The 25,537-nt window shown below is 42.0% G+C and overlaps 2 protein-coding genes across 2 annotated transcripts; one reads left to right on the top strand and one right to left on the bottom strand.

Moving 5' to 3' along the window:
• Positions 1-3,176: 3,176 nt before the first annotated feature.
• Positions 3,177-10,568, bottom strand: arxa (aristaless related homeobox a). The gene is made up of 5 exons (XM_042705708.1): positions 10,312-10,568; positions 9,330-9,849; positions 7,525-7,570; positions 5,669-5,994; positions 3,177-4,653 (listed from the first exon to the last, which is right to left on the bottom strand). Exons 1-5 carry the CDS (start codon positions 10,496-10,498, stop codon positions 4,404-4,406), a joined length of 1,329 nt encoding a protein of 442 aa, XP_042561642.1. The 5' UTR covers positions 10,499-10,568; the 3' UTR covers positions 3,177-4,403.
• A 7,966-nt stretch (positions 10,569-18,534) lies between these two features.
• On the top strand, positions 18,535-25,436 carry hgd (homogentisate 1,2-dioxygenase). Its single transcript, XM_042705704.1, has 14 exons — positions 18,535-18,737; positions 19,699-19,770; positions 19,929-20,017; positions 20,129-20,234; positions 20,354-20,413; positions 20,928-21,019; positions 21,833-21,867; positions 22,012-22,091; positions 22,263-22,362; positions 22,471-22,592; positions 24,149-24,253; positions 24,383-24,509; positions 24,630-24,811; positions 25,092-25,436. The coding sequence occupies exons 1-14, from the start codon at positions 18,723-18,725 to the stop codon at positions 25,233-25,235; spliced, it is 1,329 nt and encodes a 442-aa protein (XP_042561638.1). The 5' UTR covers positions 18,535-18,722; the 3' UTR covers positions 25,236-25,436.
• The last annotated feature ends 101 nt before the right edge of the window (positions 25,437-25,537 follow it).

Raw genomic sequence — 25,537 nt, 5'->3', positions numbered from 1 at the left:
ATAAGTGTGTTAAGTTAGCCCTTTGTTGCTTTTGTTGGAGGAAATGTTTTTAATGTTTTGTTTTTTACATTTCTGCATTTATGTTGCTGATGTGTATGTTGTTAATGTAACCAAATTGTGTCCATGATTGTGTGAAATATTTTGATAAGAACTTTAATAAAAATGGTTAGTATTGTATCTCCAGTTTTTCTGAATCTTCACACCTTTTTTATTCTGCTCTGAAAAGGGGCTGTTATACATCTGAAGAGAAACTTTGTACTGGTGCTAAATATGTAGATTATAACAGAACTGTTAATATTTTGCCGCATTTTGTAAAAAAATAAATAAATAATAAAATCCTCAAGTAAAATATCTTCCACAAGGAGTTGCATAAGGTAACCGCGAATGGCGCACACCTCGAAAGACTCCACACTTCAAAAGCCGAAAATGGAAGTCTCGACAAGAGGCCTATTTGTGTATTCAGAGATTGTATTTATTTATTTATTTATTTATTTATTTATTTATTTATTCATTACTTGTGTAGGCCTTCCAAAAATCACATCGGTTGTGAGCTGGTATTATACTTAACAGCAGCAAGAGTTCTAAATGCCTTTTTGTACTTTATAAGATTAAGTCATCAATTCGGGTCCAACATTCCTCGAAATCGGCCCGCGCATTATCACGCCAGCGAGGCTGTTTCCAAACTACAGCACTCAATAGCAATAAGGCTTTGCATTCATTTCAGCACTAAGCTAATAAGAACAAATCGTTTTTGTTATGCTAAGCTTTATTGCCTGTCTTTTTGACCAGAATAGTTGTGTTGAGCAAAGCGATGTACAAGGTAGGCTTTGATGAGGGAATTAGTGGCCCATTCTCTCCCCATTATTCAAAGCGTCGCGGAATATGTAAGTACCAGAGGTGTCAAAAGGAGAAGCGGTCCTATTGCAAAGTGCTCCCCTTGTTCGTCTGAATGGGGGGCTATGAGATGATAAACCGCTTAATACACCGAGCTAATTGGATGAGGGAAAAAGAGACGGGGGAATTACGGCCAGTCAAAGGAGGACAGAGTGCCAGCGGCCCACTATTCAGCCTTTTCACCGTGATTTCTCCTCTATGACTCCAAAGGGAGGCGAGGGGCTCATCAAAGCGCCTTTAGAGCTGGTGCTCCGCTTGTCTCGAGCCGTGTCCGAGAGGAACTGGGGTTTGATTACCCAGTGCGCCGAAGCACAGGCCGGAAGAATTTGAAATCAACATCGAAATCAAACATGGACTGAATGTGTGATGGAGTTGAAACTAACACGGGGCTTTTTGTATCATTCAAATGTGATTCTTGTTACCCAACATTAATATGGAATGGGTAGCATTTAACTTAAATTGTGACTACCAATTGGTAATATTGGTTAGACTACATAATTTAGAGTGTTACATTCCGTTTGTTGTAATTGTATTACTATGGTTATCGGATGCTCATTCGCTCCTTCACAGCAAGTCGAAATGGATTAAATCTCGAAGTTGGCCACTTTCTAAATTGGCCTGGTTTAGCGCTTAACCGACCCTCCACTTAGGCGAACATTCCCCAGATGCTATGAACAAATTGGGTTGCCATTCATTAAAAAAAGTTCACAATGAGATTAAGACATTCTGTGAAATCTCATAAAAGTCCAACAGGAACACGCACCAGTGGTCTCGGAAGAAACAGAATTGAGTCCCCAGCGCTCACCTACTGGGTAGCTGTGGCGCTGGGGAGAAAATTGCTTTCTGTAGGCTCTCCAAAGCCTACGGGTTTTAATGCCGGCCATGTGAGATGGTTAACATTGTCTCGCTGCAAGTCTGAAGGGTGTCCTTAACGAACGATGTTTACGTGCTTAATGTGCAGATGTGTAATGTGTGCGCACCCCCACCCAAAGCTCAATACTACTCCCCTACTCGCTTTATTTCCTTTCTCCTTGATCCTGCTTGTGTGCTGCGTCAAAATGAGACGGATTAACGGTGTAAAACAAGGAAAGAGAAAGCTTTTCATTGGACTAAGCAATAGAGGAAAATTAATCCTAGAGGTAATTTCACGCGGTTTGGTTCACTACCATGGACGGGTCAAATGGGGGAAAATGACGGTGTTGAAAAGAGCGCATTGATTGCGATAATGGCATCGCCTCTCCTGTGAGATCCAACGGAGAGGATTTGGGAATTAAATCGAGAATTTGAAAGAAAGACTTACTGATAAACTGGATGTTACTTCATTAATGAGAAAGAACTCTCAACGACTAAGTTGGCATCACAGCTGTTAAAACCAATTTAGTGCCTTGAAAAGTTTTGAAAGCATGTTTTGTTAACCGTCAAATAAAATGGTTGTATAATTGAAATTCGTCGCTTTTGTGTAGTATTCACACGTTCAGACTTCCCATGAATATATCGTGTGTTATTTAGGCTATCGTTCAAAGTCATCAAAGAGCTCGGCTGTCCTATTGCTGTGAAATTCTTGTGTGTTTGCCAATATTTGTCTTGTATTCAGCTGCAGAATTTGCCCACGGACCTATACTGATGTTGGTATTGTAATGTGTCCCTTGATAGTCACCTCACCGCAGTTATACGCATCTTTTGGTTGATGCACAACACAAACTGTACTTCATCGATCCTTACAAAGCCTTCTTAAATGGTGTACACTCGACTTGAGATTGCTTTGCACTATAATGACGAATGCCTTTTGTTAACCTTCTTTGAGTTGATCACCCTTGGGTCTAGTACATTTTCTTTTCATAAATGCGCAAATAGCCTACGCCAGTTTATATATACACACGCATTTATAATGAAAATGTATAAAGGGCCGCTTTGCTGAGACGAGTCATAGTGTCTAACCACTGCAGCATGTTGTAATATTTTTTCATAATTTCACAATGCCTCACCCAGATATTAAAGCTCTAAAGAGAGACTCTCAAAATCTTTACAGTATGTGATGATCGTTATATATTTTAAAAACCTTGCTGTAATTAATACAGTGGCATGATAGTTTGTTTAAAGTTATGCATCATTATTTAACTATGTCTGCTGTATCTCCATGATTTTTTTTTAAAATAAGTCTGCCTGTTTATTCATCATCATCATCATCATAATTAGAGAAAAAAATGCATTTTTCTTCTGCTTCCGCGTTTACAGTATCTGAACAGATGTGAAACAGATGGAACAGTAAAATAATTTCTCCCGTTTTTATTCAGTTATAGTTTAGCTGGCCTAAGCCAGGGCAATTTACATTCACTTATCAATAAAGCATCCTCTATTCTCCCTCAAAATGCTCTTGAGCAGAGTGAACATAAATTATAGTCTAAAAACCTAATATCTCATCAACATAGGAGGTTTTCTACTCAGAAACATTCATACAATACTACATTAAGTGCATATTTTCAAACTTTTTTCTCCAAATATACAAGGCTCTGTTTTTTGTTTGTTTGTTTTTTTGTGCTTTTTTTTTCCTTTTTTGCTTTTCATGTTACAGCTCTATGTACATTTACAGTTCCATGACCGAGGCTGTGTATTTAATCTAAACATCACATCATCTGTCTTGTCAAGTGGAGGACATGATATGCAGTTGAAATGGGGGTTTTAAAATAAAAGGCCAAAAAACAAACACATAAGATGTATTACAGTACACAAATGCTCAACAGGTCAGTTGGAGTGAAGTCGGTGTGGAGACCCTCACTCTAATGATGGATAGACTGAATCTAGGGCTAGAGAGTCTGGAAAGAGTCTGACGTGTTGACAGGGTTTCCCTTTGGTATATTGGCCTCTGGTGCACAGCGGACAGAGAGCACAGGCCACCCCACTGCACCCTGATGCTTGCTGAGGTGTGTGTACCGGTGCCCCCCCTCCCCTCTTCCCCTCCCCATGTGGCTTCAATGGTCCGTTTGAACACTAGGTCTCATCAGGCTAGAATATATTTGTGAACACACACACTAAGTACACTGCTAACAGGAAATGTTCAAGACAGGCGGGCTATAAAAAGATCAAATGTGTTGGGGTGAGACAGTGGGGTAGTGGGTGGTGGTTGGCAGTGCATTTTAGGTGACTGTGTGAGCCAGTGTCTTTCCCTGCCATGACATGCAGGCTAGGTTGGCACGGAGACGACCAGAGGCCACCCCAGGCAACAGGTTCACACCATAACCTGCTGCCCAGGGGAGATCAGTTCAGAGAGTGGACTGCCCATACGCAGGTCTCTGTACATGGGGTAGGCAGTGGAGGTCGGATGGAGGATGGATGCTGTGAGGAGCAGTTCTCGACCTCTAGCAAGTGCCAACTGCAGTCCAGTTTTGCTAGAGATTCTATGGATTTGGTCTTGCTTTAGTTGGGAAGGGAGGTAAGTGGGAACATTTTTTTTCAGAGGGGCAGCTGTGTGCGAGGGTAGCGTGACGTGGCAGAGGTTCAGTCGGCTCAGCTCAGCACACCTCCTTGCCTGTGGCGCCCGATGGCAGGATGTTGAGCTGGGTCAGCTGGGCCGAGTGCTCCTTGGCCTTGAGCCGGAGGGCGGCGATGCTGGAGGCGCGACGGTCGGCGGCGTGGGAAGATGAGGGGTCAGAGGTCAGGGCGGGGCCCGGCTGGACCTGGCTCTCCACGGGCGGGGCTGGCTGTCGGAGGAGGGCAGCTGCAGCAGAAGCACTGGTCAGGGGACCCATACTGGAGAAGAGTCTGGGGGCAGGCAGAAGCACAACACAAATTTGTAGACACCATATATACATAATAAAGGATATTTTATGTATATTTCATAAATAGAACATATTTGATGCATTAGACAGGCAGGCGGCATAAATACATAATAACAATAATCAAATGCTTTTGGTGCTTGAGCATAGCCGTGGTCTGTTTGAGCGCTAGGCTTTCCAAAACTCATAGAATAATAGCATGCACTGAAGTACATGAATGGCTTGAATTATAATGACTTAGTGCTCAAAAGGATTGTGCAAGTTTTTCAATGTTAAGATGTCTGTCTCTCCTTCAGGCCTTGCCAGATAGATGTTGTGCTGTTCAGCCATCAAATGCTATGACTGACGACAAATGGAAATGCAAATTTCTTCTGCTTTTCCATGAATTTTAGTTTGTTTTAATATGATCAGCTATCAGTTGTCAGAGTTTTTTTTTTTAAAAAGACATAAACGTGGTTATCCATATTTGGAATGGTTTGCTCTAAAACATTTCAGCTCGCTGGTCATGATCTCTGAAAGCGGGTGTTGATCTGTTGCTGGCACTTATAATGTTTTCTCTGATCTAGAGCCTAAAATCATTTAACACTGCCCTGGGAATAAATTAGCACCTTCTCCAGCAGCTTGTATCTCAGCGTCAACCACTTGCCAAATTAGCTTCTTCGCTGCCATAATCAAATTTTGCATATCAAAGAACACTGCAGTAGCAGCATCTTGTGCACGAGCACACACACACACTCACACTCATACTCCAAACTGATTTGTCCCTAATCGAGTGCATTTTCCTTTGAATGCATTGAACCGGAACCAGTAAATACATGGCACATGAGATGAATGACAAAATGAATAGACAGGTTTGCCAGATTCAATAATTCAATGTTTAGGCTACAGTGGCAAACTGGGCAAATCTTGCTTAAATTGTATTCACATGAAACATCCAAAGAGGAAAAATAAAAAATTCTAAGTGGTGTTGTGAAACACAGCAAACACATAAAAGATCTTACCTGCCAAAGGTGGGTCCAATAAAAGCAGGATGTCTAAACATGGCTGTACCCAGGAAGGTGCCCAACCCAAGGGGTGTGGCAGGGGGCATGCCAGAGCCGTTGTGGGGTGGAGCCAAGCCGGGGAAGGCAGCAGCAGCGGCTGCAGCAGCCGTCCAAGCTGACTCCAGCGAAGGGTGGTGGTGTGGTGGGAATGGTCCCCCATCCAGGTAGTGGCTTAGGGGATGGGCTGCTGCCAGGTGTCCAGGGAAGGGGAGACCGGACGGGTGTGTCTGCACCCCAGCTTTCTCACGCTTTCTCCACTTGGCTCGGCGGTTCTGGAACCACACCTGGGAAAACCAAGTCAAAGTTTCTGGTCAGGCTTCATGCTATTTACAGTTGGCCTAAATATAATTTACACAAATGATCATAGGTGTGGGTATAGGTCTACTTTTTTCATAATTGCCAATAAGAAAGTTCTACAATATATGTATATGTAAAATAGATATATAAATATTAAAAATAAGATATATTTAAAAATAAGATTTTTAAAGGAGCATAAGTTTGCTCGTCTGTAGTCTACCCACAATCTCCGGTTCCCTTTAATGAGGTGACAAATAGGCGGAAAGTCAGCGATAATTACATGGCCCTAAACCCACTCTCTTCTGGTCTGTTAGTTTAAGATCGCTAATTAAAATCTGGTTTAGACAGCCCCAAAACGCGGGCGAGGGTGCAATAATGTAGAATCATGTTAACAAAAGATCGGGAAATAACAACTAAACAGAGTCTACTAACAATTAATGCCCTTTAAATTGAATTCCGCGTGTGACCTCCAAAGGCTATTTAACTTTCCCACGATCTACCCCCATCCATCCCAAACCGCTGCAGTTTGTAGGCCTACGACAAAAAAACATGGCCCGCAGGCAGGGACTGACAATGGAGAAAATGTCAATAGTAGGACAGTAAGTAGGGACTCGGGACTATGGAGATATATCTCTCCCCTAACACCCGCTCCATCCACCCCACCCTCTCCAAACACACTTGCTTAAGCGCTGTTTGAAGCTGTTTTGTATTACATGGCCCCTGGGGAATTTATGAGTTTTATCACCTCCTGATTGAGCCCGTTAAGTGATTTGTTCACCTACGGCCCCAAACAGACATCTGTTGTTTTATGTGTTTGTACTGTCTCTCTGGTTATGAGAGTTGGTCTTGAACATGCAAAGCACGCCATGAATAGAGCAGAGCGGAGGGGGCAAACACCTTTAATAGTCTCTCATTCGCTCCAAGTGCAAAGCATTGGATCAATGCTGTTATATATTGCAATCACAAAATGGGAAATCAAATAGCATTACCCCCCCCCCCCACCCCCCCTTCTCCCTCGCTCCGGCGATGAGAATTCAAACACCATTTTCTCCCTGAAATAGCCATGTTTGCTCTCACGCTAAGTGCGCTTTTATGAACCAGGGGCGTCCGCGTAATTGCCACTAAAATGTCCGCCTGATAGTATGTAATAACTTTCGATAACAGGAAAGAGTTTCTCGGCGTTTATGGTCATTTAACAAAGTTTGGAATAAACACTTTCAGTCGGATGTGCTTCCAAGATATTTCCTGATGGTCCACTGCCGATGAATATTTGTCTTCCCTGATAAAACTTTACAAGGGAAGTGTCCGTTGATAAACATCATTTTACGTCCAGAACAGTCTGTTAATAAGTGCGCAATACGTCAACAATCTAATGATCTTCATATGAACAGTTAAGTATTGTTAACAACGGTGGCCAAGTTGCGCTTTCCATTGAGTGCTTTCCCTGTAATTGCAGGCTACAATGCCTACCGATTTTATGCAACAAATCAAACATCAGCAATCAGGGCACTACTTACTTGTACGCGTGCCTCAGTCAGGTCCAGCCGCATCGCGAGCTCCTCCCTGGAAAAGAAATAGAATGGACGATAGAAAGGGGGAGAAACAGAAAGAGAAAATAGGTTAGGCTACTGCGCGCCGTTAACTGAGACGTTGCAATTTTACATTGACAATGACAGAAAATTGTGCCGGACAAATTTGAAAAGCGCATTAGAGGAGGAACATTTTAGCCAGTAATTTGATGATAATCGAAACAGTATGGTGTATATTGTTATAATGGCTCGCTGGTGCATGGGCCCTTTTTTCACGCACATTGTAACAACATAATAGCTTGAATAATGACTCTTACACGGCGATCAAGCGTTTGCTGAAAGCATACCTGCCAAATTGATTGCAATAATCTGCCACGAATGAATCGATAAAAAAAACGTCAATGAACTTGATCAACGTGCACGGAACATTTTGTTAAAAAAAGGACAAATTGGCAAATCGTTTGCTACCCTCTTTTAAAGGAAACTTGGTGTGTTGTCATGTATTAGCTGTCTTATCTTAAGTGTATCGCCGGTTTATATGGATTATTTGCTTTCCTGAAACGCGATAACACGCACCACCTGTTCGTTCATATTGAAAACAAAAACTGTCTAGACATATTATATAAAAACCTAAAGTCCTTCTTGCTATGTATGTCCATTAGCCTAAAGGTAACATTAAACACCTGACATTAGAATATTCAGACCTTAACTTTTTTGTGATGCAGTCAATTGCTGTTAAATGCTATTATTATAAAATACGAAGTTTCTAAATTATCCGTGCTGGTATATTATTTTTTAGGCTGTGTTGGCGCACGTTTTCCATAGGCTATTGCGAGAAGCATACTGAATCAGTCTACTTAATTGTTATCGCCAGGAAAAAAATGTAAAGCTGCTGCTTTTCCGCTGACAAAAATAGTGTAACCGCCACCGGTCCTCATACAGCCTACACACTTGAACAAATATCGTGTGTGAGACTATTGTTCCTAAAGTAACCTCGCAGGACATTGTGCACAGTGTCTCGATACCTGCGAGCTTCCACAGGCCCAGAAGCCTGGTTCTAGAGAAAGACTGTCATGAGATACATAATGAAATGACAGCAACACCGACTAATTGGCCCTAAGAGGATCGTATCAATATCAGTGATGATAATACACCACACATAGTCTGACATAAAACGAGTTAGTGCACATTTGGAGCTATTGTTCCCCCTTACATAAGAGCTTGGATTGAATGACATATTTCGTGTCTGCGCATTGTTGTAGTGAAGTAAAATGTCACCCTGCCTTTGATTTTCGATAACAGCAACCGAAGTGAGAGTCCAAGTAGCCCATGTCAAAAAAATATAGAATAGAATATTTTATACATTTAGAAAATTGTATTACTCATTTAAATGCATATGCAGTAGTTAATTATAACCGCCACATGCGGTCTGTAGTGTAAACAAATTTGGGATGTTTGCTCAAATATTTTTTTAGGCGTACAGGCTACTCAAATAATCCAGGACGTGTTGCAACTAAAAAGAAAGAAATACTCAAAAAAATAAACCTACATAAATTAAGATTATAAATTCTAGACGAAAATAAGACACATAACATTGGCCTGTTTCACATTTATGCTGCATTTATGATACTCTTGGCGTCATTCGTGGTAGGCTTATTCTGAAAATGAATCGGTTACAAATTTTATATAAAATAATTGTTGATTAATTGTTGTTTAATAATATTGTGTCGTTTCTAACACCACAGAGCGCAATTTGGCATCCATGAAACATAAACTTTTAAAGTAGGGCCTACCTCGTGAACACATCTGGGTAGTGAGTTTTCTGGAAGGCCCTCTCCAGTTCCTCAAGCTGGTAGCTGGTGAAGGTAGTCCTGTATCTTCTCTGCTTTCTCTTCATCATCCCCTCCTCCGAATCACTGCCCGCTGACAAACAAACGCTGTCCTCGCCATCTTTTACATCCCCATCGTTCTGTAGACTCTCTTCGTCCTTCGGAGATAGTTCAGCGTCTCCACACGTTTCCTCTTTCACAGCATCCTCTTCGAACTTCAGCGTGCTAAGTTCCACAAGCTCTTCGGCCCCGTGCCCTGGACTATGCCCTTCCTCGTTATGACTGAAGGACGCATTCTCTCTGTAGGATTTGCTGCGGCTTATACTGACTTGTGGGGCTTGGTTGATTTTGAGATTTTCGCAGGCCTGGTCCAAAAGCCGCTCTCTCTCTCCTCGCTCTGCGTGTTCGTGATAACCTCTGGAAGTGTCAATGTATCGTCCCCCAGGGCCATATAGCCGGCGTAGTTTTGGTGGCAGGTGCATGTCTGAATCAAAAGAATAATTGTCTTTTAGAGGCTTTGAAAATCAAGCCACGCGAACACATTGGTTGTATTATAGGCAGAATATTCCATGCAAAATACTCCCAGGACTCTTATGGAGATGAATAAGCATTACTTTCCATTGTGTTGCAATCCTAATAAGTAATGAGACCTAATATTCCAATGTGTCAACACAAAATCTTCAAAGTGCTACAATTGCTCTAAATTGCAAGGTCTCTATGCAACATATATTTGTGGGTAACATAATAGGCTACGACATTTCTTTTCCACTGTAAAACAAAACTTCGAAAATGTGTCATGCTGTTATAATCTGTGGAAATAAATCGCCTACGCTGTATTTTGTAAACATAGCCTACAATAGAAACTTGTATTCTACATCCTGCCTTAAATCCTAAAGGATATTAGAGTAGGCTCGTTGAGATAGTGATATCGGTTCTGCAATCTTACCCTCAGCCCCTTGCTCGTTCTCCGTCCTCGCCGGCAACGCTGGCAAACTTTGCGCCCCAAGCAGTCTGACTTTGCACGGGCTTTTCCTCCCGAGGATACTGTCTATGCAGTACGAGGAAAGCAGTGTAGGCGATTTGCTCTTGCAGTCGCCTCTGTCGTGAACATCTTCGTGGTACGGACTGCTCATTTTGTCTCCCCTTTCTCAGGTGCAGTTGGTATTTGAAGGAGTGAGAGGCTTGAATCGCTCTGTGTCTCCCTCTCGGACGCTAATAACATGTGCCGCGAGTCGCTACGGCTGCGTGCTCCATTCTGTTACATTGACGTGTATCGCCAATCTGATTGGTTCCCGGGGGAAAAGGGCGACCTTTATGTATTTAGACATTAAAGTTCATTTACACGAACAGAGTCAATCGAAAGATGGATTGTCTTATCGGAGTACTATTCTCTCGTTCAGATTTTCTTACTAAAATCTACTTGACACAGCTTTAATATGACTTCGAGTCATGTTTTCTTTATATGTAGCTAGGCCTACTGAAACTGAAATAAATATTTAATTACGTGTGGAGGTTAGGCCACACATTTAATCTATATTACTTATTTGTATTACACGTTTTGCCTATATTTTATTTAACCAACGCAAAACGCACACATTTTTCTTCTTCTTCTTCTTTTCTTTTTATTATTATTATTGTTGTTGTTATTGTTATCCAATATTGTGTAGGCTAGTTTCAATATTTCCCGTAAAGTAGCCTAGGCCTAAAAATAACCAAAATATCAAAATGTAACCCATGTATAAGGTAGTAGAAAATAAGGTCAGCTTCCCTTTTATAGATCTCTTGGATCACACATGGTCATAGGTTTTAAATGTTTATTTTCTCTCATTTCGTGTTGCATATGACGTGGCCTAATGCTAATTTCATTAAACCAGCAAACCTGTGGTTTGACCACAGCAAATCTGTAAAAAGTGTGAGACTCAATTCATCCAGTGATATTCATAAAACACTATGGACAAAAACATACAGACAATATCACAGATTATAGCAAGCCATCCGCCTTGAAATATCTCTCTCACCACTCATGTTGACCACACACACACACACACACACACACACACACACACACGCGCGCACCTAAGAGCACACTAATTGCCTGGCCTCTTCGAAATTGTTGTGGCGATCAGATAGCCTCAGATGATTGACTTAAAAAGTGAGGTCGGCGGTAATGGAGCGCTGGGGATGCCGCAGGTAGCTGGACGCGCTTAGACTGAAGATAGATTGAGAATGTAATTTTAAATGAAAGTCCATTTAACCTGCTGCGAATGGTGTGACCCCGAACATCGCTCAAAGCCTTCACAGCAAAGAAAGGATCGTTTTCAGAATTCAATCCCAAAACTTCAACAAGCTGCCATTTAGGCTACTTTTTATCTTTTCTTCAGACGTTGTCAACTTTGTAAGAGCGAAAACCGAGGCCATTGAAAACATAAATGAAATAAAATGTCATGGAATATATTTTCAGTTCTGGTGTGTTAACTTGACATATGTCCTGACTTCTTTTTATTGGCTACTGGATGGATGGATAGATGGATACTTTATTTATCCCAAGGAAAATGTAGGACATGTGATTCATTTACAGAATGGTTGACATTTCCTTATAATGTCTAAATCGGCAATATGGCAAAGACAATTCCAAAGACGGGTGAAATGTGTGAACTGAAAGAAGACGCATGTGGAAACACATTTTGGTTATATTTGGTGTATAATTAGGCTACTTTCTTATCAGATGAGACGTGGAGTTATAGCAAAGGGTGTATGTCTGCTTGTTACCAAAAATAATGTATTGCGTTTATTGAGTCAAATTTTTTTCGTGAGACAAGTTGTATGAAGATCAACAGAGTAATGACAATAATAACAATATAAAGCGTTTTTCTGTGGTCACAAACAGGCACGTAATACAGACGGGTATTTAAAGTCGCTATGTAATTTGGGGCCACAATTTGATTCATTTATACGCGCACTGTTATTAACCCAAGAAAAGAAATGTCAGCAACTATTACCGCCAGCAGGACATCCGCGCTTTGTTTAAATGCACTAATTACACGCGTACATTGGAAAAGCGCAATTTTCTCATACTCAATTTTCTGTCTATTTAGTGCGCCACATGCGGATGAGCAGTTAGTAGGTGTCCGTCACTTCAGTGCACCTCTATTACCCGATGCTACCGTGTGTCATATTTTCCCAACAGCCTAACTTGATAATTTCCACAATAATCTGCTGATGTTTGGTGAGGCATTGTGTACACAGTGGCGCAAAACAGATAGTTCTGGTCAAGCTTTTGGTTTGCCCTAAAGCAAGGTACTCCAGAGATAGGGCAGTGCAGTCTACAAGCCACACTTTTGACGGTGAAATCAGTACGTATGTCTTGGGGAGGGGGGCGGTCAATTCCGATCGTTCTACCCAATAACTTTAGTCATTGGTTCAACCTTTCAGCTAGCGCCATCTACTGGGTGACCATGTCAGAGAGATCTTCATTATCGTCAAGCACTAATGGAGACCTGACGAGTGTAATGTGTCTGACAGTAATTAATCATTAACTGGTGGAAAAGTTTGTGTCGAAATTTTAATTACATATCTGATTCCATTGATTATGCCTGATTTTAGATAATTGCTCCTAATTGCACATTAATTAACACATTTTTAACTGTCAATTTGGCTGTTACTAAACTGCCATCACGCTTCTGTTGACTTGTTCTACCTCCATCAGATTTATGTAGGTCCACTCTCAGTCTACTACAGTGCGTGTGCGAACTCTCAGTGCTCCTCGTTTCATGGAAGTAGGCCTATCAGGTAGGCCTGTACAGAGCACTCTCATCATATGGATCGCGGACGAGATCAGGTTTACTGTGGGCGCTTTGATGACAGCTCTGCACTAGAGGCGGCGTGTCTGCTCTCAAGTCGCTGTGGCATAATTGGATGCTGCTCTAGTTTAAAGTGCGAACAAAAAAGACGAGCTTTTAGACGCGCGCGTAAGCAAAGTTAATTAGTAGTTATTAACACCCAGCATAATGAGAGTGCGAGGGAGTCAATTTAATGACTTTGTTAGTCCAAGTTTAGAATGGCAGGCGCGAAACGGAACGACAATAGCAATCCTGTGCGTAATGCTCAACAGTAATACGCACTAATAAAACAAAGGGCTCTAATTTCGCAAAACTGACTCGATAATTTAAATTTATGCAAGAAAAAGGCATTTTGAAAAGGGCGATGTGCACATTTAAGCCTATTAGCCTGCGCTATCCTCGGGAATAGGAGCCCAATTCCTCCCACTTGTTAAGGACTTGGGCCTACCCTATCAAGCAGGCCTAACAGCAATAGTCTTTAATTAAATGAGCTGAACAAAATATATATATTCATTACTGTTACGACGTTAAAGCGCAATGGTATTATAACTTGAAACTACTTTGGCCTTTGTGAAACATTGAATTGTAACATGGTCCCCTGTTTTTTTTTGTGAAGCTTAGGACTTTACAATAGAATAGGATAGAATAGGATAAATTGCCTTCAGGCCTAATTAGGCATTTCATTTTGGGACCGTTAAGCATTTGTGTAGGCCTAATCACTTTTCTATAGTGAAGATGTTGCTATGTGCACATTTCATGTACATTGCATTCGTGTAGTTCCGGGATATTGCATTCTTCTTAGTATTCATATCGATTTTTGCAACATAAAGCATGGAATGGCCTCTCTTAAAATGCATTCAGGTGAATAGGTTACAAGATGAGTTGCTGCAATTGTGCTGACCCATTTTCTCTACTTATTACTTCTTTGATCATAGGGACTCTCATATAATACCCTATCATAAGGTTTTGACCCGATTTCAGTGCACAATGACCGTGGTAATATGAGTGACTTGCCCCTTTATTGATCAATGCGTGGTAGTCTACAAATGAGAACGCTGAAATTCAAGAATAATATTTTTTGTATCAAGCCAATCATCCAAATGTATGCAAATTAATATGTATTCTCTTATGAGCTTATCAAACCCTATCGCTCCCCCTTGAATCTGAAGAAGTCCTTTTATTTAGCATCGATAACGCCCTCAAACACCGCAATGCAAATGACAGTTGATTAGGATAAATTAAGGACTTCGCTGTTATCTGACCTTGTCTGAGTTTTATGTAAATTATCGAAAATCACACGATGAAACAAATTAATTTAAATATCCGACTGACAAATAAATGTATTCAAGAAAAGTTAATAGACTGTTTATTGGCCTGACAACGGGGTATTAATAAAACCCTTTCGTGTGGACTGGATCCCGTTTTCTGTATCGGATGGAACAGGAACACAAGAAAATGTCATGCAGAAAAGGTTCTGCCTAGCACAAAGGAAAACATATCCAATTAAATGAGTTGCGTTAAACAGTATCAGATCCACCATTACTATAAAATCATTTAGACCTATGACGTCCACACCTCTCAGTTTAATCGGCAAACCTTGAAATCTTAATCACGAGAACTGTTCAACAACCTCAAGATGTTAGTGTCATGTAGAGGGAATATATATTTTACTGACACCTAGTGGTACAATTATGCCACAAGTTATGGCTGATTGTGACCTCATCTGTCTTTTTAACCGTTTTCCAGCCATTTGAAAAAGCAAATGTAATCACCTGTAGCCTAGTTGGCACGGGCAGATGGGAGTAAGACTCTCTCGATGTGTCAGTGAGTCAGGGAAGACTGATCATTTAGCGAAGCATGCCTTGAAGGGTATTCACTTATGATGGCTCCAGATACTTATCACCAATAACAACCCCAGTGGTTCATCAGACATCATCTCAAATGAAATTAGCTTCCTGCCAAGAGCTGGGATGTCAGCTCAGGTTTGCAGCTGTGATTGTAATGACAGCGGTGCCAGTGGGTCTCTTTGGGCAGTGGGGTTCTGAGGCAGCAGTCCATCCCTTAGCTATTGTCCCTATGTGATGCCAGTTATTCTGCTCCACCTCTCTCGCTCACTATCTCTGCCCGGACCCAGAGCCTCCTGCAAACACACACACACTCACACACACACTCTCACACACACACACACACACACACACACACACACACACACACACACACACACACACCTTCAGCATACCAGCTTCCTTAGTAATCACATTCATTTTATTTCTCTGTTGCTGGTGGATGAGGAGCAGTCAGGGGTGGCTGACAAAATGTAAATAAACTGTGTGTTTGTGTGTGTGAGTGTGTGTGTGAGTGTGTGCATGTGTCCATGTGTGTGTCTTTGTATGCATGCATCCAAGTGAGTGCTGAGAACCTGTGCCTCTGTGGTGAGGAGAGCAGTCTTAAGGGCAAAGGTGTGGTGATTAGAGCCGGAGCAGAGGCAACTCTGGGAGGGTTGAGGATGAACTCGACCACAGGTTTTGGGGCTCAGTGCCCCTCAGTGCACGCTGGGGCTGGCAGGTCAGGAGCCCAGGGGGAGCATCATTAGGTTCATGGTGGTCTTGTTCAGGGGCGGAGAATTTGACTTCTCTTCAAGTCCTCCACCCCTCCCCCCCAGCCACCACCCAGACCTATTTAGTGGAAGAAAAGCAATTCGGTAGCGGACTGCGGGTTTGAGCGGCGCAATGGGAGGGAGTGCAGCCGTGCAATCTATATTGGATTTATTCCTGTTCCATCTCCAGGTGTTTGGTGCCCCTGCCGTGAGGAAGTCATAACAGTAAATTCTGAGACACTACAGGGGTCATCATGCCAGAGTGGAGATGGATCAGAAGCACCAAAGAGAGGAGAGGGAGAGAGAGAGAGAGAGATAGAGAGAGACAGAGAAAGAGAGAGGGGATGTTTGTCCCAACATAGTGAATTTCTTCTCTGCACTTCCCTCTCTCTGTGCCACCACATGTTTTTTTTTCTCTCGACAACATGAGTGAGTTAAAAATGTTACCTACCAGGCACTTAATAACAAGGTTGGGTCCTTAGAGCCCCGGGTGAATGGTTTTGAAATACAATTATATTATGCAGGTTTCAGCTGAGTATTTAGAGAATGTTGACCAGGTCCACTAAGGTCTCCTGGCAGCCCCACTACCCATTGTTAAGACCCTTTGACATTTGTCTCTATGCATCTCATGTACGGTGGATGACATCGTTTATCATTGGGAAGCTTTCAAATCTCAACTCTTATCAGCAATCTCCCTTTGTGCAGAGAAACTGCAAATCCCTATGACGAAATTGATAAAGCCCCTGACTGACTACCATCAACAATTGCCAATAGACCGCAATGAGATTTCCATTTCAGGTAATTATGTTTGTGTGTGTGTGTGCATGTTTTTATGCCTGTCTTTTCTTTCTCTTAAAAAAATCCCACATCTTTATAACCAAGCAATTCCAAAGCAATTTTCTCCGTGGGTGGAGAGTGTAATTTTCTATTCTGTGACATTGTGATGCGTAAGAAACTAGGAGCTGTTGATAAAAGGCGGCTTGAAAGTGTGCGTACAGTGCTTTAATGGCCGGAGTGTGTGCGGGGGGGGTGGAGGGGGGAGATGTCATGAAGGGCACCATTTAATGACTCTAGAATGATGCCTTTCTCATTAGTGCGAGCGCAGAGGAACCGCCGGGGCCTGAACTGTGAGAGCGTAGCGTGCCGCAACAGTCTTTATCTTCATATTAAACCATTTGCATAACATTAGTGCAGGCACAGGAGAGACTCGGACGGCGAGTTGCACTTCATTTTAAAAAGGGTATAGTGGATGTCCCTGAAAATTTAATCAGCGCTAAGTGGACTTAACGGGTGTGTTGGTGTGGAAGCAGGGTGTTAAGGAGGTTAAGGCCCGGTATAGTCTGGAAAGAGGCCCACCTACTGCCCAGACTAACATGCACTGCGGGCACTTCTCATGTGTACTGTCTAGTGGCTTTTAGTGATAATTATTAGACATTATTATTACTAATTGAGGTTGAAATATCCCTGGATTTAAAATAGTTTGAACTTAAACGGGCAGAAGCCTGGGGAAGGTTAAGTAAATAAGACACCAGCCCGTAGGCCTATGCGGTGACCCCATTGGCTTTACCTCGCCTTACCGTTCCTTCACTTTGTCTGATGTGCTTTCTCCCCTGTGCTGGGCCCTCTCTGTGACCTCAATTGGCTATAGGGACTCATGTTATAGCCTGCAGGATTCATTCCATGCATAAAATCATAAGAAAGAAACGGTTTGGGGCACATCATGGCAAACTCTAATCTGCCAAGCTTTGATTGGTCATACATAGGAGGGAAAATGAGGCCTACATTCGTAAGCGATTCTCCCCTCAATCGTTTGTCTCTGCAAGCACTCTATCATATCTCATATGCAGTTCAATTGCATGTCGGTTCTCAATAACGTTTTCATTTCTGTTTTCGAAGCGTCCTGTCCCTCCGAAAACACATACAGAACAGTACAAACACACTTAGGATTCCATCAAATGGGATGGCGGCAAAATTAAAATCAGTCATTTTACCCCGAGGAGCAGATCAATTTCCGCAGACTGGGTCGAGATATTTTCTGGCATTAGGCTTTCTCGTCTTGAGCACAGCACCTAAACTGCCTGACAGCAGGAGCTCCGGCACAGCTGTACGCTTCACTAGAGAACAGTTACTTCTGCTGCTCCGAGTTTATTTGCGCCTCGCTATGAGAATTGCCATCATTTACCCCGCCAACCCACCAACCAGTTCAATCCCCCTCCTTCCCCTCCTCGGCAGAAATGCAGAAGAATTTTTTTTTCCTTCAAAAAGAAAATGGTGGAATAGAATACAATGAAACACGGAAATTGCTTCCTCGTGACGTAGTAGAGTCTATTGGCTATTTGGCTATCGCTTTCTTTCATTTATTGAGAAAAACAGAAATGCATTGAAATGGAGGCCAGTGATCTGTCTTAGCTAACGCACATTCAATAGACTACCTTATAGGCCTAGTGTATATGGCAGAATCTCTTGCAAAATCATATTAGGCGCGCACAGCTTTGTTCATTTAATTTCAATTTCACCGAAACCCATGAGATGTGGCATTATACACATCCATGCATGCATTGTCAAAATGGCAAACTAGAATGGATAAACACAGTGGCTATCAGCACTTCAGCACGTAGACTTGGTACTAAATGAACTTTACTCTGAGCAGAAGCGTAAGGTTTGTCTTGGACAGAGGGCAGGTCATTATTTGCCCACCTTTTCGGTGACCATCGCGCTACCCCACCCCCCGACAGCGCAAACCAAAACTTCGCTCAGTCTACGTCACGAACCATGTCTGGATTCAATTAAAGCCATTTTGAGAAATAGGATATATTGAACCAAAGGCTCTCGCAGGCTCTCTCACTCGACAGAACAGCGGGCAGCTCGTTGAGAGTGAACGAAAACTCCCTGCAACTTAGAAGTTTAACGGCAAGACGCACAATGGCCGGTCTTAAGGTACGCAGACTATTGCACTGAAATACTGATTGAAGGCTTCTTGTGTTCGTTTTAAATGTGAAAAATGCTATTACTACATTCGTCTACGATGTTTCATTCAAAGCACTGTTCCATACAGTGTTTACCATGTCTTTCCACATATTTCTGTCATTTAAAGTTTAACCGTCTTCACTACTCATAATGTAATCATAACACCGACACGACATGGAACTTTGTATTGTTGTTACTTGTAGAGTTAGGCATTTGTGTATGAAAAAACATTGTAAAGGGAAAGTTATTCTAAATAGTTTGCATCAAGGATGGCTTTGAAGATGACCATCTGAGGGGCGTTCCCAGTAGCCAATCAGAATGCTGGAAACAACAGCTGCCCAGATGTCAGTCGCGCAAGCTTTGTAGCCTAGGAAAGTTTTGTAGCCTACAATCCTGTTTTACTCTTTGCGCAACTGAAGATCAAAACCTGTGTACTGTTAATGGGGACTTTGTTCAGACCCTTTTTTGTATTAGCGATTTGGTGAAAGAGACTATAGGTTTCAGGTGTTTCATAGTCAGTGAATTCATTTACAGTAAGATATGACAGTTCGGATTTGATCATTAATAGCACTCTTTGAATACGTTTTAGATTAGATTACTTTTATAATGTAACAGAACCCTGTATACATACTTAAGACCCCGCTTACAATCTGCATACAACTCTGTCTGACCTGTTGTGGATGTATTGGAAACAGCTTTTGGAAAGACACTTGCAGACACCGCATGACTCAGCGAAATTTTTTTGGTTTGTGATGGGGCCAAGTTGGGCTGCCCTGTAGAGACAAACCTCAATGTACTCGCATACATTTATAAGTGCCTGAACCCTCACGACCACCACTGATACCATAACCCCACACAGAAATACCATTCAGAATATGCACTGCTTACACAGCCTGTTTCATGAATCATTTTGGTTTCTTGATTTTTTTAGTACCTTAGCGGCTTTGGGAATGAGTTGACCTCTGAAGACCCTCGCTGTCCCGGAGCTCTACCTGAAGGGCAGGTAAATGCCAAGGCTCACTCTTCTGCTCACTCTTCCCCAAAATGTTCCATCCCATGATCCATCATAAGTCAAAACCTGTATATTTGTTACAACCAACCACTCTGGTTTGAGTCCTATTTGTATTAAATAGAAATGTAATTGATTATTTTGCCTTCTAGAACAACCCTCAGGTGTGTCCATATGGGCTCTACGCTGAGCAGCTCTCTGGGTCTGCATTCACCTGTCCACGCTCCTCCAACAAAAGAAGGTAGCAACCTGACAGTTGGTTTAGATGATGGCCTATTTTTTTCTACAGTACTGTAACCAGCAATATTTCTTAGCTCTCTTGAGTCAAATATATTGTTTTGTTTTTCCTCAGCTGGTTGTATCGCATCTTACCATCTGTTCGGCACAAGCCCTTCACAGCTATGAAGTGTGAGGACCTAACTGAGAGCTGGAATGAGGTTGACCCTGACCCCAATCAGGTAGTAACAGACCTGCTGTCTATTAACATTCATTGACAATCCACTGCTTGATGTCCCAGATAATGTTCCCCGTTCACTTCGTCAAGAACCCTCTGCTCTGCTTGATTTATGTTCCATAGTTGCGATGGCTACCATTCACTATTCCCAAAGCCGCTGAGAAGAAAGTGTGCTTTGTAGCGGTAAGTGCAGATTTTATGCTGTAAGGGAAAATGGATGCATGTCAAAGTTGTCACAAAATAAGTCTTTATTCCGGTAAAAAATAATGTGCATACTTCAGATTCAGAATAAACCTTCAACCTCTATAGCTCCAACAATGAACACCCTATAAGCTACAATTTCCTAATCAAACTGTAACTGAACTGAATTGAATATAAATGAGGAATGATTCAGGTTATCTGTATGGTCCTTTAGTTTCAGTGGCCCTTTGTCTGAGATGATTCTCCGTGGCCTACATCCACTCCTATGCCTGAATGTCACTCACAATAGCAGTGCTAGGGTGAGGATGTGTGGACCTTTTGTTAACATCACAAAAGCACCATTTGGCAGATGTGGATATCAGGAGTGGATCATAAGTTTGACCAAAAAGCACAGAATTGTAATTGCAATTCCTCATGGTGTCTTACCATTCACTGTCCACCCTAGCACATCTACGTTTGGGTTCATTTCTTTGTGTTAACATGTCTCTGGTAACAGGGTCTACACACTCTGTGTGGAGCAGGTGATTCCAAATCCCGAAATGGAATCGCCATTCATGTGTACTCCTGCAATACATCCATGACTGACAGGTTTGTGTTGAGACACCAGTAAATGTGTTGTTTAATATACAATGTGCCATATAGACATGATTGATATTGATGATTGATATGTTACACATTGGGCTTCATGCAGGAAGGAATATACGAACAAATGTACTCTTTTTTTTGTCCGTGTCCACAATTTGTTCTTATTTTGTTACTGCCGACTGATTTCTGGGATTTACCAATGTTTTCCAGAGCCCTCTTACCAAGACAAGAAAAAACATCTCATTTTCACAGTCCACAAATTGTTTGCCCAACACAAGGAAATATAAGTTTTAATATCATATAATCAAATTTACACACATGTTTACTTTGTTTAAGTTTATTACACGGTACGTCAATTTCATTACTGATGAAGTTCATCTTACATCCTTTTTTTGGTTGCATCTCTCCAAATCTTGGGCATGTGCCAGAGTATATGCACATGACATTTACATAGTGTTTAAGGGGCGTTAACCTTTGATAATAACAAACAATCGGCCATGCGTCACCAATTTATGATCAAGTGGATTGATCATTAACCACACCAGGGTAAGAGCAGATTTGGATGGTTAAGAACATTTGGTGCATCTGGAGTTGACTTCTCTTATATTGTCTCTTAACAGAAAATTAAGAGAAAATATAAGACAAATTGAAGGCAATGTTGCTGCATGGGACAATGGCGGACATTTGCTTTTTCCAGCAGAGAGCCTATATGTCAGGTGGGACAGGAGGGAAATCCTCTTGCCCCACACCTACACAAAATAGAAAAGATAATTTCTGACTGAGATCACATAAAACAATCGTTTCTCTCCCTTACAGCTGCTTCCAGAATTCAGATGGAGACTTCCTGGTCGGTAAGATGGAATTTTGAGGAACATCCATCTTAAATAACTGTATTACCCATCTGAATTGGTGGTAGTGAGTGCTATTGATTTCGAATTTTGGACGAGATTTTCACAGTGTACACAATTTTAAGCTAATTTGAAGTGTTTCTGCAGTGCCTCAGCAAGGTGAAATCCTCATTACAACTGAGTTTGGGAAGATGATGGTAGAGCCCAATGAGATTTGTGTTATCCAGGTAAGGCAGTCACACAACACAACAGGTAACAAAACAGAATCCAGTTCAAATCATCAAAGATCTTAAGAATACATCCTAACTTAGAGCTTATTGTTGTTCTACTTTAAACAGCTTTGATATCTTATTTGTCTGGTCCCCATCATCTACCATGCATTTTTTGATGTCTTACAGCAAGGAATGCGGTTCTCTGTTGATGTGTTTGGAGAGACCAGAGGCTACATCCTGGAGGTCTATGGTGCCCACTTCGAGCTCCCAGATCTGGGACCAATAGGTGCTGGCTGCACTGTGCTACAAATATAAAATACACTCCCGGGCAATGGTAGTAATAACATTACTGAACAGAGGATGGGTACTCATTGTATAACTTGATATTACTCAGGGGCCAATGGCCTGGCCAATCCCAGAGACTTCTTGGCACCAGTGGCCTGGTACGAAGACCGCACAGTCAATGGATACACCATCGTCAACAAGTACCAAGGGAAGCTATTCTCCTGTCAGCAGGTGAGGGGTGATGTTATTTTATCTGTCACAGAGACAGGCCAGGTTGTGTGATGTTGTCAAAAACACTTAAAAATAAGTGTGGGTTACTGTTTATCTTCGTTTCTGTTAATGTTATGCCTTTGAATATCAAGTGAACAGAGGCTGTAACAAACTGCAGATATGACAAGATTGTTTTAGGCTTTCCCTTTAAATGATACAAATTAAGGTGAAGTGAATAAAGTACCTTCACGTTCACTTCATTCCAAAAGATATGTTTTGATTTGGTCTACATATTTGTTTGCTCTGTAATCTATCTCTGAAAGAGTGAGTTTAACAATAGGAAATCTGACAATCCTTTGTGGCTAAATTACCTTTAATTACTTAACGCATCCTGCAGTCTCACTGGATACACACATATCTTTTCATAGGCAAAACGTTTCCTGAGTTAAGCATTAATTTGAGCATATTTCACTCTGAAATTATTTTCCAGAGTGTCCTGTTGTGTGGATAATTAGATTGACTTGTTATGGCTTCCAGCAGAATGTAGAAACAGAGATAGGAGAACGGCGGTGTTTTTGCGACACACTGGGCACGCAGTGTCATTTTTCATTACGGGAAAAATGCGTCGGAGGTGTATGCAGGACCTCAGTCACCTGTTAGCACACAGGATGCCCGAATCGGGGGCGCGGGCTGTTTTCTCTCTTGATAGATGCGGCCCTCCCTCTCCCGCATAAATGCAGCAGGTTTGTGGACCCCATTGTGGGGAGAAGGCTGCTGCCTGGTCCTGCTGTTTTTTCCCTCCAACAGAGAGCTGAAATTGCTCAAATTAACTTATTATTTGCTTGACTGGGCCAATATGTTTGTGTTTTGTGTTTGGGAGTGATTTTTTTTTTTTGCTCTTTTTTAATCTTGTCTGCTGGGAGTTATCATTGGAGTTGTTATGCCTGTGAGATAGCGAAGCACAGGGTCTTGTAAGCCCAACGGGGTGCAACAAGTGTTTACTTGTGGGAATTTATATTATTGTATATTGTATAATTCCATTGTCTGTGTTTTGTGTGGTTGCTTGCATCTGTACTTTCAAACACAATTGCAGGTACTGTTGCTCAGAGTGTGCGTCCATGTTTGTTGATAAGTTTATTTGAGTGGGTTCTGGTGAGTCTGGTAACAACAGGGGGCTCTAGGGGTCAAAACAGTTGGCAGTCTCTCTTGTAATGAATTGTATTGATTTTACAGCCACTATTCAATGTCTCTTCACAACAACATTATCAGCAGAGGGTTATATAAAATTGCGGTGCCTTTAACAATCAAGATACATTTTACCAGACTACAAATACTTTACAATTCCCTTTTTATTATCATCCAAACTGAGCAGAACTGTGAAAAGATTGTGAAAGTGTGACACTGTGACTAATCTCAGAGTCTATCGTTGAATCTATTGTGACACATAACTGACAAAGAAAAAAAATATAAACAGGCCATGAATTCAGAGCTATGCTCAGTTTACTCTCGCACTATGACTGCACCTACCAATCAGTGCTGGGACTTACAAGCCTGTCTGTTCCTGCTGTTTTTCACAGGACTTCTCTCCCTTCAATGTGGTGGCATGGCATGGAAACTACACTCCTTACAAATACAACTTGGAGAACTTCATGGTCATTAACTGTGTGGCCTTCGATCATGCCGTAAGCCTAAAACACACTGTCAAACGATCTCTGCTTGTATGCTTCTATTTCCTCAAGCACATGTCTTCAGTTATGTTGTGTGCAGTGTTGAGGTTGCAAATTGATTTTTCCCTATCCACAATTGTGTAGGATCCATCCATTTTCACAGTTCTAACAGCCAAGTCTACGCGTCCAGGGGTCGCCATTGCTGATTTTGTGATCTTCCCCCCTCGCTGGGGTGTGGCTGACCACACCTTCCGGCCCCCATACTACCACCGTAAGCCTGCACATCTCCATAACAATCTATTAAATCAGAGACCACTTTTTCCCCCCTTCCTCTTGGTTTTCCTCCTCCATGTGTTATATTGTGTCAGAGCTCCCCCTGTCAATATTACAGGGAACTGCATGAGTGAGTTCATGGGCCTGATCAAGGGTCACTACGAGGCAAAGGAGGAGGGCTTCCAGCCAGGAGGTGGCAGTCTCCACAGCATCATGACCCCCCATGGGCCAGACGGAGACTGCTTTGAGAAGAACAGCACGTCTGTGCTTACACCCGAGAGGGTTGCGGAGGGAACTATGGTAAGGTTACCAGTCCTTAATCTGAAACGGCTCCAACACTGCATTGTAGGTTGGCGGTCCTCAGATGCTTTGTATGTTGAATTATGTTACAGGACACAAAGACTTCTTGGTAATGGTAATCTCCCACTGAGTTAAAGATAAAGATTTCCTCACATAGCAATCTGCTAGAACCTGGCATAATGCATGTTCTCTTGTTGTACAGGATTAATGTTTTATTGTGCACTGTCCCTGTAAATTACAATTACATACATAGAAACACTACTGTCTCCTGTGTTTACAGGCCTTCATGTTTGAATCATCATTCAGCATGGCAGTCACAAAGTGGGGACTGCAGACATGCCAGCGTCTGGACAAAAGCTACTACAAATGCTGGGAATCTCTCAAGAGCCACTTCAATCCCAACTGGAAACCCACTAGCAAGTAGAAAAATGTGCCAACTCGGAGAAAAATGTTGATTTGAGAGGGGGAAAAACCACCCACTCACATCTTTCTCTATTATCCCTGATATTATGCTCAAGATGACATGGAGTGTGCAACTGGAAGAGGCAGACTTTATCAATTACTCCTGGTCATTCCTCAACTACATTTCATGTTTTTCAAGTAAAAATAAAGACATGTTCCATTACAGCTGCTTCATCTGACCGTGATCTTCCCCATGTCAGTTCTCAGTACGGCTTTGCCTTTTTACAGACCACCAATGGCCCTACACCATTAACAAAGTATACT

The sequence above is a fragment of the Clupea harengus genome, unplaced genomic scaffold, assembly GCF_900700415.2.
Source record: "Clupea harengus unplaced genomic scaffold, Ch_v2.0.2, whole genome shotgun sequence".
In the NCBI taxonomy this organism is placed as follows: domain Eukaryota; kingdom Metazoa; phylum Chordata; class Actinopteri; order Clupeiformes; family Clupeidae; genus Clupea; species Clupea harengus.
Note: the sequence above shows the minus strand (reverse complement) of the source record. Positions and strands in the feature narration are given on the sequence as shown.